The 14011-nt window shown below is 43.7% G+C and overlaps 1 protein-coding gene across 1 annotated transcript in view; it reads left to right on the top strand.

Annotated features, from left to right (window-relative positions):
• LOC149442005 (nuclear pore complex protein Nup133-like) overlaps positions 1 to 14011 on the top strand; it is a 227330-nt gene that overhangs the window by 86309 nt on the left and 127010 nt on the right. The window contains exon 5 of the mRNA XM_089656648.1: positions 7414 to 7572. Within this exon, the coding sequence (XP_089512774.1) occupies positions 7414 to 7572 (159 nt within the window). The remainder of the gene's footprint in view (positions 1 to 7413; positions 7573 to 14011) is intronic.

Here is a 14011-nt window from a genome sequence, read left to right as displayed (position 1 = left end):
ATTAGAACCCATGACCCAAGTGCTGTAAGTTCTGAGCTCTAACCACTAAACCACTGTGGGAGACACAGTTTGAGCTATAATGTAGAATAGTTACATTGTTTAAAAATGATAGAGCGAGCTGGTCGCTGATATAGACTAGTAAAATGGTATTACACAAGATAAATATAACCACGAACAGTAGTGCATGAACTCGTGAAAGGTCATCCACCCTTGTGACAGTGCACTACACTATTAAGCACCTTTCTGGCTCCTGTGGCTGAGCTAATTCCTCCCCAGGACCATTTGGGCACCCACCCTGATGGATGGATGGATGGAGCTGGATGACTAACCCATAACTGCCAGCATACCGCTGCACCCCCAGATGTGTGATGTGTATAACCCATGCACATTAATACTTTTGTTCTGGTGAGTGTAGACCAGTCCCAAGGGTGGTTTACCTTTCACCATTCATGCACTACTGTCCGTCACGGAGAGACCACACGTGCCATTCATAGGCACTCTCTGAGTTGGTACTCTCACACCAAGGACATTCCATTATTCAGGAATGATTCTATGAACTTATTTTAGCACCATTTACAATATTACATCATTGTGCAATTCTTTGCACTTTTTGGTTTTTACATGCGTTCATTATTGATCACATGCATTTATAGCGCTGCACTTGTCTTTACCATAGAATAGTTACGTGATTAAAGAGAATGAAGATATATAATTATATTGGGAAATTAGAAGTATATAAATTATTTGAGATATAAGTGTGAAAATGTTTAACATTTGAGTACAGAATGTATGACATTCATTGGTAAATGCATTAGTTTCCTGATCATTTTGGAGACACAGCAAGAAAAGAAATAGAAGAAAATAGAAAATTCTAATACAGGTATACTATTTATTACATTCTAAGAATTCTTTTGCCATCATAAGAACGCCAATGTCAATAAAGCCCGCGCTTGTGCGCCATCTATCGAACATATCCGGTATTGCACCTAAAAATGTGCCAGTGATAGCAAAGTAGTCAATAGACGCTCGTCAATGAGCTTGCTAGACGCTGGTCAGACGACTGATTGATTGACCGGAGTCTGCCTTAATGGTCAGTCTCTGCTATTACACTCACATCTTAGTGAATCAGGGCCAGAATGTCAACTCGCAGAAACCTCCTGGAAACGCTGAGCCTGTAAAGATCGAAGAGCCTGAGAGGTACTCTGTCTTGGAGGAGATGATTTACGTGAAGACTGGGAGCCCCGCAGGCATGTGGAAACTGTAGCCACCTTAGTCTTGGAGCGTGGTAATTCCAGTTTCAGTTCCTGAAAGTGGCGGCGAAGATCCGCAGGTGAAGAAGCTTGGAAATGATGACCTTGAAAGGAGGAGAGCTTGAAAGGGAAACCCCATCTGTATTTGATATCAGCTGATTGTAGAATCTGAAGGTAGGGTCTCAGGGTACGACGTTTCGCAATTGTGACTGGAGACAAATCTGCAAACAGCTGAATGGAGTTACCCTGAAATTCCAGAGCCGGACGATTCCGAGCCGCCTGTAGTAGACGCTTTTTGGTGCGGTAAAAGTGGAATTTAATGATTATGTCCCTGGGAGGGCCCTACGAAGGTTTAGGAGCTAAAGCTCTATGGATACAGTTGAATTCCAGTTGCTCCAAGAGGATCTCAGGAGCTAATTCCTGGAAGAGAATGGTAGCTTTACCCTGTAGATCAGTGATTACCTCAGAAACCCCGCGGATGCGGAGGTTGTCTCTGCAGGCCCTCTTCTCAACATCTTCCAATTTATCTTTTAAAGTGTCCAGCTCCGCATGCAGATCATCCACCTCCTGTTCATGACCCTCCAAGACTGTAGTCGCCAGATCCATACATTGTTCTAGTTGATGGGCACGGTGACCCAATTCTTATAGGCCTCTTACCAGATCAGAAGATAACTTACGAGAGGCAACTGTGATCTCCTCTCGCACTATGGCGTGGAATATGTGTAGCAAGGCTTCAGGGTTTTGTTCAAGGGGGCCAGTCAGTCCCAAAGGCAATTGCTGCTGACTATAGCCATCCGACTCCGGATCCCCGGTAAGCTGCGTGACGTCATCAGGCTCTGGGGGGCTGAGTGTTATTTTGCCAGTGTGGCTATGCGGAGGAGATTGCTGCTGGGCCTGGTGTTTGGGCTTGGTGCGTGGGGTACAATGCATTTTTAGGTGAAGCCCAGGTATTTCACAAGCACCTACAACCGGTTGAGATTATATGCAGGGGTGTAGAAGCCCTATTGCCGAGGTAGATATTCCGGTGGCACGGCGCAGGGAGATCAAATGGTCATCTTCCCTGGCTATGCGTGCATGTCCCCCAACGGGGTTGCGTTTACATAAGAACTATTGCTGCGGAGCACCCCATGCGTCCCGCCATAGCCATTAAGTTGGAGGGGGAGGGGTAGGTATAGGCTGAAATTGTAACTGTAATGATACCTTCCTTAGGGTGATGAAGTCCCAGGCAGAGTGGGTGTAGGCCCCAGGTTCTCAGCAACAGGTGGGGCTTGTGGGTCCGCGACAGCCAGGTCAGGCAGACGACAGCAATGAAGGCCCGCAAGAGGGGGCATCGGAGCCTCCAGTTCACCCCCTTTAGAAAGGGGGCAGATGGGGTAGGCCTCCAGGCCTGTCGGGGGCTGCTCGTCCACCACGGTGGTCCTCCAAGCTCTATTGCAAAATGTGCAGGCCTGGTGTGATCCCCGGAGCTAATGGAGAGGCCAGGGGGCCGCACACAGACCGCCCCAGGAGCAGGCCCAATAGCAGGGGGGCGCGATAGCGGGAAAGACTGCGGCTTTGCTGTAGGTTGCAAACAGTCGGAGCTCCACAGGAGGGACAAAAGCGCCCAGCACCCCTCCTCGGGTGTCAGGCAGGTGCCGCAGGACCTCCGGTTGCTTTTTAGAGCCCGCTGCCGCCCCGATGGTAGCAGATTATACTGTGGGGCGCCAGAGCTCTCGATCAAGCAGCCGCTCCGGTCGCCATCTTGTGCTGTACTACTTCAACAGATAATTGCGCGGTCATGCAATGCTGTACCCAAACGAAGTTTACGTCCTTTTTTTCACACAAATAGAGCTTTCTTTCGGTGGTATTTAATCACCTGTGCACTTTTTTATTTTTTGCACTATAAACAAAAAAAGACCGAAAATTTTGAAAACCGATATTTTCTACTTTCTGCTATAAAAATATATCGTAAACTCAAAGTTAGTCATAAATTTAAGCCAAAATGTATTCTGCTACATGTCTTTGGTAAAACAAATCCCAATAAGTGTATATTAATTGCTTTGTGTGAAAGTTATAGTGTCTACAAACTATGGTATAGATATTGTCATTTATGCCATATTTTGCTATACAGCGCTGCACTAGTTTAACTGACAATTGCGCGGTCATGCAATACGGTACATAAATTAAATTTGTCCCTTTTTTTTCACATAAATAGAGCTTTCTTTTGGAGGTGTTTGATCACATGTGCGCTTTTTATTTTTTGCGCTATAAACAAAAGAACCCCAAAAATTTTGAAAAAAACAAACATTTTCTAATTTCTGTCATAAAACATATACAAAAAACTCTAATTTCGTCATAATTTAGGCCAAAATGTATTCTGCTACATGTTTTTGGTTAAAAAAAATCTTAAGTGTATATTGATTGCTTTGTGTGAAAGTTATAGCGTCTACAAACTATGGTATAGATAATTTGAAATTTACACAGCGTTTACTTTGACTGCCTATCACATTTCTTGAGGTGCTAAAATACCAGGATAGAACAAACACCCCCAAATGACCCCTTTTCGGAAAGTAGACACCCTAAGCTATCTGCTGAGGTGCATATTGAGTCCATGGAAGATTTATTTTTTTCCAAAACTTTTTGGAAAATGACAAAAACAGTTTTTTTTGTTTGTCATTTAAATGATGCTCACAAAAGCCATGGGTATTTGTGGAATTACACACCAAAATACATTCTGCTACTTCTACCGAGTATGGGGATACCACATGTGAGAGACTTTTTGGGAGCCTAGCCACATACAGGAGCCTGAAATCCAATGACCACTTTGAAAGCCTGAAGGTGCGTAACTTCTTCATTTCACTTCCTCACTACATATCACAGTTTTGGAGGCCCTGAAATGCCAGGATAACACCAACCCCCTCCCCCCCCCCCCAAAATGACCCCTTTTTGTAAAGTAGACACTCCAAGGAATTTAAAAACAGGCATGGTAAGTATTTTGCAGATCTCATCTTTTCTCACAAGGTTTTGAAATATAAAAGAAGAAAAAAAAAATGTTTTTGTTTTTCTTTGTTTTCCAAAAACTTGTGGCAATCAAGGGGTTAAATGTGATTACTGGTGTACTAGCGGGCAATCTGACGCTATCCGGGAGGGTCGCTAACTGACACTAAAGTCGCCAGCGACACTAATACAGTGATGAGTAAAAATCTGTTCACTGTAATCAATGACACTGGTGACAGGGCAGTGAAAGGGTTAACTGGGGGGGGGGGGCGATCAAGGGGTTAAATGTGATTACTGGTGTACTAACGGCAAACTGGTGCTATCTGGGAGGGGCGCTAACACTATCGGAAGTCGCCAGTGACACTAATACAGTGATCAGTAAAAATCTGTTCACTGTAATCAATGACACTGGTGACAGGGCAATGAAGGGGTTAACTGGGGGGGGTGATCAGGGGGTTAAATGTGTCCTAGGTGTGTTCTAACTGTAAGTGTAGTGGGCTTTACTCACAATTCTTCTGTCTTCTCTGTCTGGAACGGAATGTGCCCAGGCAGAGAAGAATTACATCATATCCTGTCCTGTGTAACTGTCAACATAGGGCAGGGACCGATCATCCGATTTCAGCCGGATATCACTGGCTGAAACTGAATTATTGATCCCTCGGGGATCGAATGGTGACACGCCCCCCCCCCGCCCGTGAAAACACCGGGAGCGCGAGTGACGTTAAAAGACTGTGGCTGGGCGGCAACCAGTTAAGGGGGGTAAATTTGCAGCAAAGGATTATTTGAATGGTGGCTAAAAAAAAACCTTGATCAACTTCCAAACATCTTCAAGCTTATCTTCAGGCACAGGGTGCACAACTGCGTCAGCTCGCATTATACATCGCCATCTGAATGAAAACGCTATGATAGGAGACCCAGGAGAACCCCACTGTTGACACAAACATAAAAAAGCCAGATTGGAGTTTGCGAAAGTTACCTGAGGAAGCCAAAATTCTTTTGGGAGCATGTGCTGTGGATAGATAAAACATAATTTTAGCTTTTTGGCAAAGCCCATCATTCTACTGTTTTCAGACAAAGAAATGAGGCCTTTAAAGAAAAGAATACAGTCAAACATAGTGGAAGTTCACTGATATTTTAGGGTTGCTTTCCTGCTTCAGGCAATGCATGTCTTGACTGTGTACATGGCATTATGAAATCTGAAGACTGCCAAAGAAATCTGGAAAAAATAACTGAAATCAATAGCTTCCTGTAACCAGCAATGAGTTTCTCTACTGGAATTTTGGACCACTCTTCTTTCAACTACTGCTCCAGGTCTCTCAGATTGTACTGGTTCCTTTCCTCAACTGCTGTTTTGAGATCCCTGCTCAGGTGCTTTGAGTTTAAGATCTGGACTCTTTGCTGGCCAGTTTAGTGAGGGAAAAGGAACCCTTAAAATATGAGAGACCTGGAGTAGTAGGTGAAAGAAGAGTGGTCCAAAATTCCAGTGCTTTGTCTAAAACCATTTCTGGGAGCTTTTTGACTTGTACTTTGGGTCATTGTCGTGCTGTAAGACCCATGACCTCTGTCAGACCTTACTTTCTCTTCATTGCACCCCAGAAATTCTTTTGGTAGTGTTCAGATTTCATAATGCCATGTACTCAGTCAAGACTTGCATTACCCGAATCGGCTAAAACAACCCCAAAACATCAGTGAACCTCCATGTTTGACTGTAAGGACTGTATTCTTTTCTTTAAAAGCCTAATTTCCTTGTCTGAAAACAGTAGAATAAGCTTTACCAAAAAGCTGTAATTTTGGTTCGTCTGTCCACAGCACATGCTCCACAAAGGATTTTGGCTTCCTCAGGTAAGTTTTTCCAAACTCCAATCTGGCTTTTTTTTATGTGTCAGCAGTGGGGTCCTCCTGGGTCTCCAACCATAACTTCCCTTTTCATTCAGATGGTGACGAGCGAGCTGACAACACAGTTGTATACTGTGCCTGAAAGTCCGCTTGAATTTGTTTGGAAGTTTGAGGTTCTTTATCCATCATTCAAATAATCCTTTATTACAAACTTTGATCAATTTTTCTCTTTCATCCATGTCCAGGGAGATTAGCTACAGTGCCATTGGTTGTAAACTTTTTGACAGTGTTGCACACAGTGGACACAGGAACTTGAAGATCTCCGGAGATGGACTCATAACCTTGAGAATGTCCATACTTTTCCACAATTTTTGTTTTATATTGTTAGCACCTGTTAATTGATACAGGTGAGTTTAATTACAAATTACAGGAGCATCACAAACTTGGAATGCAATTATTTCTTACAATTTTGAAAAGGTGCCAATATTTTTGTCCAGTCCATTTTTGTAGTTTTGCATGGAATGTGTCAGATTTGGCTTTTTGTTCTCTTTTTTTTGTGTCAAATCAATACAAACAAAATAAATAAACATGAGAATGCCTAAACATTTGTAATTGCAAGGATTTTTGGCGAAGTGGTGCATTATCTGACAGAAATGCAGAGATGCCAATATATGACTGTGTGTATTTTCTGGATCTTGTGAATGTTATTGTCATGGTAAATTGTCAACGCTATATTAAGTACCTATAATAATACATTGAATGCAGCTTCTGTGCAGGCAGCACCCTGCACAGCTGCTTCATCGATAATTTATCAACAATACTAAAAGTCCCATCTTCCCTTGCAGCAGAGGGGATGTGCAAAGTGGGCCAGGGATTCCTGCCTCCTTCATCTCTGGTCCTTTGGAAATTCCTCCAGCTAGGTCTGTACCTCCTTATGGACCCAAGGCTGCAGGTAAATATGGAGGCAATCTGTGCCTTGTACCCACGATGCACTGACTGTGGGTGCAATGCATTGTATGTTTCAATACAAAAAAGTAGGTGAAGTACATTAATCATGAATTCAATGTTGCTGCAGTGTTTTTTTTTTTTTGTTTTGTGGCTTTTGTTTTTTTGGTGTGGTTGCATTTTAACGTGTCCTTGTTCCCCATCATTTCCAATGATATACTTACTGCCTTTTCCCTATTCAGCTCTGTAGGGCAGCAAGATTGGAGAAATATCACACGTCGGGATTTTTTTTGTATTTTAGTGCGCTGGGAGGCCTATATAAGTCAATGGCAACGCAGCAATAGCGAAGTTGTTTGTTTATAGTAAAAACATACCTGTTTTTCTTTAAGGTTTTTGTTTTTTTTAGAATTTTTCAGATTTCTTGTTTCGGTGGTATCTAGAGAAAGGCAAGCGTGGAAAGCTTTTGTCCCAACCAGTTTCCCAGCATGGGCACCTGGCTTCATTTCTTCAATCTCATGAACATCTTAGTTGGTTGCATGAAGTTAACAGCCAAGATTTTGAAAAGGTAAGTTGGCTGTAAAAAAAAAAAAAAGTCACTTGATGCCTCTTCCAGTTATTTATTTTAATTGTTAAGGCAGTTTTTCAACAAATCATTTATCCCCTTAATGACCAAGGTAAAGAACAAAAAACAAACCTTAACACCTTGTTAGTAAAACTGTACATATTGCAACCACTTTATCTGGATTATTCCTTTTTACCTTTTTTTCAGGATAGATTGGGCTTTCATTTGGTGGTAAATGTTAATAGATATATCCTAATTTTGTTCTATTATGAAAAGAAAACTGACCCAAAATATTTAGCCCTGGTTCACACTTGTGCAACTTCAGTTGCGACATGTGATTTACAAATCGCTCCTGAAGTCACATCTAATGTAATGCTATGGAAGTGTCTTAATCAGTGCAATTTGAAGTAGTGCGATATCAGAAATAGTTAATGTACTAATTCTTCCGATTTCATTGCGGTGTACATTGACTTTTGTTAAATGAAGTTGCAAGCCCCAGTGAAATCAAATGTACAAATCACACTACTCTGCAGCTTTGAAATCTTGCTACTTCGAGTGGACTAGTGCAGTTTCAAAGTCTCTTTCAGTGCGAACCAGGAGTAATGCCATTGCTATGACCCACCACCAAAAAAAAAAAAATACTTAAAAATAAATTCTCCATACTCCTGTAGATCGCAGTTATACCACATATATGTGCGTCATTTGTTCTTTGTACTTGTAGTAGGGCCAATAAACAATAGTGTGGTAACAATATTTTATTTATTTCTTTATTTTATTTTTTTTGGTCTTACCTATACACACTGACACTAACGCACGAACTGACATGAATATAAAACCTTTTTTTCTTACCAAAAACGTACTGCCACTAACTGATACCTTGGGCTGGGCTATAATGTGAGTGATCACTGTGATGTGATCGGGATACAGTTCCTACAGGTCCAGGTCTCCTCCTTATTTATTAGGAGGAGACCTGGGACTGCATCAATATCCTGGTCTCTGTGATAGGAGCGTGCGAGTGAGCTTCTAGCACAAACACTAGAACTCATATATGTGGCATCCAGGATTAAAACGTAATTCCTCACTCTTAATAAAGTGTTTACTTGTGCTTAATGCTGCTTTTCACCACACTACTCTTACAGAATGCTAGAATAGAAACAACTGGCTTATGAGTGGAAGATATTAAACCTGACACTAGGAACTTGCTTGGTGCAGAAATACCCTTACTCAGGGCTTTGAATCTAGGAGCCAGCTAAAAATGTTAGGAGCCAGTTTTTTTTGTTTTTTTTTTTTTAAGTAACAAAGCTTTATTTTAAATGACAAAAACCCTTCTCGTATGTATCCTTGATGTGTATCTTTACAGATGCACTACACAGGTTTACACAGTGAGAATACACGGATGTGCCCGTAAGTGAAGAAAAAACTTTAGCTCTGCTGCAGGTAAGCAGCAGAGCTAAAGTTTTTTGTTTTGTTTTAAGATGTTAAAAGCTTGCCTACTGGGCACTTTACCCCCTTCCTGCCCAGGCCAATTTTTAGCACTGTCGCACTTTGAATGACAATTGTGCTGTCATGCAACACTGTACCTAAATTACATTTTCTCTTCCGTTCATTGACGGACACTGCCTCTGCTTCTTCATCCATAACCAAATGGGTTTTATAGCCCCACCTACAGGATTAGGTCACTAGGCAGAAAAAGATTTGGCACCTCCTATGGGCAGTCCTTTCTGTGCATAAAACCTCTTTGCTATAGGCCTCCCGTCATTCTGCATAGTGTTCAGGAGTTGTGACATGCTCTTATGCTGGGACTTGTAGTCCCATAATTCTTTTAATCTTTTTCCCTGTAATTTTTTTCTTGTGGAGATCTATCAAAAGTCGGGCTGGGTGAGGGGCTGGATAATCTAGAACCAGTGGTCATCCCGGTATGACCAGCGAGTGCATGCAGACCGCTAGCTCCGTGCTTGGATTGGGGCAGCCAGCGATTTAAATGTCTTGTGGGGACACATGACCGGGTGCCTGTAGTCTGTGTCAGTGTTACTTAGGCCAATAGCCCCCCACTTCGTTGGAGAAGAGGATCTGTCATGAGAGCCTTAACCGCACACTCCGCTGGATCAGTACATAAATGCCCCCTCCCTTCCTTCCCTGAACCAGTGCAGTGTTCATACTCCCTCGGGTGGTCATTCCCTATGGGGTGGTACTCCTCCCCTATGGGACTAGGCTCCTGTATCTCCACCCCCTTGCTGTTGGCACCAGGTGTCAGTGCTGGAGATCATGTTGTTTAATGGGAGAGTAAAATGTCTGGGCATCTGTCCTCCCCCCACCTGTACCAAGTAGCTGTGCCTTGTGGGGCGGGAGGCTTCTGTTGCTTGCCCTGTGGGATCTGATGGTTCCCTGGTGGGGTATCGTGACAGTCCTTGGCCTTCCTTCTCTTCTCCCTGGGTTGGGTCATCTGCATTTGGGAGGGGGGGTGTCCTCTCCTGGAGCCGTAGGATGTTGTAGTGGATGTGGCTGGGGCGTGTGATAGGCCCCCTCGACCTGGCGGGTATTGTGTATTGGTGTCTTTCCAGCAGGCCTGTGCCATGCGGTTGGGCTGGCAAAAAATCTAGGCCAGGCATATGCGGCCTGTCGCAACAGGGAATAATGGATGCCACTTTAACTTTGGTCCTTCCCCTCCTGGCTGTCATTTTTGCGTGCTGTACCTGAGCTACAGGCGGATCAGGGGGTGGCGCTGCTCTATTGTCTAAAGGGAGGATCTGTGGGCTCAGTGCTTGGATGGCGGGCTCCCAAAAGTCTTTGAGCTGCCATCTTTACCTTGGAGCTCCCCCTTGGCTCCTCACATCAGTGCCTCAACAGTCGCATTTACAGCATGCCGACAGGAAGCACGTATGTGGCGCATCCATTGCTGCTGCTTTCTCTTTTCTAAACTCCGTTTTCCCCAGTGGTGCTTTGGGGGTATTTGGATCGGGTGTTGGTGTTTGGCCAGACTCCTGCAAGGCCCTGAAGACATTGATTTCCCTATGGTATGGTCTCTTAGTGCTGCCTTGAATGCCATCGAGCTCCTCACAGCTGGCGTGTACCTTCCTCCCTCTGGCAGGATAAGGGGAGGCATTGGCCGGGAGTCTGGGTTACCTTTCGTTGCATGGTGTCCAGCCTCTGCTTAGAATTTTTTTTTTTTTCTTGCCTCCCGCTTGCTTGGGTCTTGGGTCCTGCTCGCCAGCACATAAATGTTCTGGTAACTCACTGCAACAGTTCTGAGTTTCTTATCCGTTCACTGTCCTACAAAAGGAAGAGGTTCCCTAGTCTGGTATCTGGAGGCCCAGAATTACCTTGTGCTGGTTCACAAGTTAACGCTACAGACTGCCGTTCAGTGGGGCTCTCTCTGCCTGGGTCTGTTTCTAGAGTCCATGGACATCTAGGTTGGTTAGCTGCTGGCTCCCATATTTGAGGGGAGGTCCCTGTGCTTTGTGGTGGAGACACACATTATCCTTTGTGGGAACCCTCTTTGGCTGGTCTATAATCCCTGGGTGTTCTTCCAAGCACTGGCTCTCGTCTTAGTGTTGCTGAGAGAACAGGGGATCACTGTAAACCGTTTTTCTGAAGGACTTGCTCCTGCGTGTGGAGACCCACATGTCCCTGTGGGACAGTGTGGTGATCACCTTGCATTCCCTATAGCACTTCAAGTGGATCCTGAGCCTCAAAGTTTGTCTTGACACCATACAAGCACTTGGAGTATCTGGGACTGATCCTCCAAGGTTCCTGCTGTCGGACAAACTGCAGTAGCTCTGGTCAATGGTCCGGAAGCTCTTCGCCTACAAGAGACCCTCCCTGCATTTGTGCATGAAGGTTTTTTGGCCTGATGGTGGTTTCCCTCGAAGCTGTTCCGCATGCTCCGTTCCATACTGGAACACTGCACAAGGAAATCTGATCCATATAGAACAGGGTTTCCGCTTCCCTGGCCTAGTGTTCTACTCCTGTAGGTGGGGCTATAAAATCCCATGGTTATGGATGAAGAAGAATCGGCTGTTTCCGTCAATGAACTCACAGAAAGGGATTTTATGGGGAGAAACAAAAAAATCCCTTTTTTTTTATCATTTCTTTTAAGAAAGCGCATTCTTTTGGTGGTATTTAATCACCACTAGGGTTTTTATTTTTTGCTAAACAATCAAAAAAATTTTTTTACCTAATTTCTGTTGAATAATTTTGCAAATAAGTAATTTTTCTTCTAAACTGATGTGTGCTGAAAGGGCAGCACTTGTGGGCACTGATGGGGCAGCACTTGTGGGCACTGATGGGGCAGCACTTGTGGGCACTGATGGGGCAGCACTTGTGGGCACTGATGGGGCAGCACTTGTGGGCACTGATGAGGCCACGCTGATTATCAGTGTAAATGTGCCTGTCAGAATTGGTGGTTACCAGCTCTCTGTTCCTCACGCTGTAACAGCTCATGAGGAAAGGACTGCCAATAACCAGCAAAGTCTGTTTACAGTGCGATCAGCTGTGATTGGAAACAGCTGATCACATTGTAAAGTGCCGCTGTGATTTTACCTTAATATGTGATAAGCTGTGACCAAAGGACACAGAGATCACAGAGTACTCTTGATGCACGCTCCTGGGGTATGCAGAGGGGAGGTTTTGGAAAGAAGTTAATAGCCGCCCTCCTGGAACTAGCCTACGTTCTGTAGGCGCCATTCATCTTTAGCGCGGTCTGCAATGAGCTGACAAGGACATAATTTCTAGTCCCCATGGCAACCTGTCACCTGGGATTTTTCGAGGCCTGCATTTATCTGTGGTGAGAATTATTTTTAAAAACAAGAGAGAATGCATCGTGTACTAATGAAGAATAAGTATGTTTTAAAGGAATGCTATGGGGATTTTGTTTATTTTTAACTGATGTCTGTGTCTACAGTCAGGTCCATAAATATTGGGACATTGACACAATTCTAACATTTTTGGCTCTATACACCACCACAACGGATTTGAAATGAAACGAACAAGATGTGCTTTAACTGCAGACTGTCAGGTTTAATTTGAGGGTATTTACATCCAAATCAGGTGAACGGTGTAGGAATTACAACAGTTTGCATATGTGCCTCCCACTTATTAAGGGACCAAAAGTAATGGGACAGAATAATAATCATAAATCAAACTTTCACTTTTTAATACTTGGTTGCAAATCCTTTGCAGTCAATTACAGCCTGAAGTCTGGAACGCATAGACATCACCAGACGCTGGGTTTCATCCCTGATGATGCTCTGCCAGGCCTCTACTGCAACTGTCTTCAGTTCCTGCTTGTTCTTGAGGCATTTTCCCTTCAGTTTTGTCTTCAGCAAGTGAAATGCATGCTCAATCGGATTCAGGTCAGGTGATTGACTTGGCCATTGCATAACATTCCACTTCTTTCCCTTAAACAACTCTTTGGTTGCTTTTGCAGTATGCTTTGGGTCATTGTCCATCTGCACTGTGAAGCGGCGTCCAATTAGTTGTGAAGCATTTGGCTGAATATGAGCAGATAATATTGCCCGAAATACTTCAGAATTCATCCTGCTGCTTTTGTCTGCAGTCACATCATCAATAAATACAAGAGAACCAGTTCCATTGGCAGCCATACATGCCCACGCCATGACACTACCACCACCATGCTTCACTGATGAGGTGGTATGCTTAGGATCATGAGCAGTTCCTTTACTTCTCCATACTCTTCTCTTCCCATCACTCTGGTACAAGTTGATCTTAGTCTCATCTGTCCATAGGATGTTGTTCCAGAACTTTGAAGGCTTTTTTAGATGTCGTTTGGCAAACTCTAATCTGGCCTTCCTGTTTTTGAGGCTCACCAATGGTTTACATCTTGTGGTGAACCTTCTGTTTTCACTCTGGTGAAGTCTTCTCTTGATTGTTGACTTTGACACATATACACCTACCTCCTGGAGAGTGTTCTTGATCTGGCCAACTGTTGTGAAGGGTGTTTTCTTTACCAGGGAAAGAATTCTTCGGTCATCCACCACAGTTGGTTTCCGTGGTCTTCCGGGTCTTTTGGTGTTGCTGAGCTCACCGGTGCGTTCCTTCTTTTTAAGAATGTTCCAAACAGTTGTTTTGGCCACGCCTAATGTTTTTGCTATCTCTCTGATGGGTTTGTTTTGTTTTTTCAGCCTAATGATGGCTTGCATCACTGATAGTGACAGCTCTTTGGATCTCATCTTGAGAGTTTACAGCAACAGATTCCAAATGCAAATAGCACACTTGAAATGAACTCTGGACCCTTTATCTGCTCATTGTTATTGAGATAATGAGGGAATAACACACACCTGGCCATGAAACAGCTGAGAATCCAATTGTCCCATTACTTTTGGTCCCTTAATAAGTGAGAGACACATATGCAAACTGTTGTAATTCCTACACCGTTCACCTGATTTGGATGTAAATACCCTCAAATTAAAGCTGACAGTCTGCA

Source organism: Staurois parvus, unplaced genomic scaffold, assembly GCF_062004578.1.
Source record: "Staurois parvus isolate SC_StPar_1 unplaced genomic scaffold, SC_StPar_1.0 ptg000925l, whole genome shotgun sequence".
NCBI classification, from domain to species: domain Eukaryota; kingdom Metazoa; phylum Chordata; class Amphibia; order Anura; family Ranidae; genus Staurois; species Staurois parvus.
This window is presented reverse-complemented; position numbering and strand designations above follow the sequence as displayed.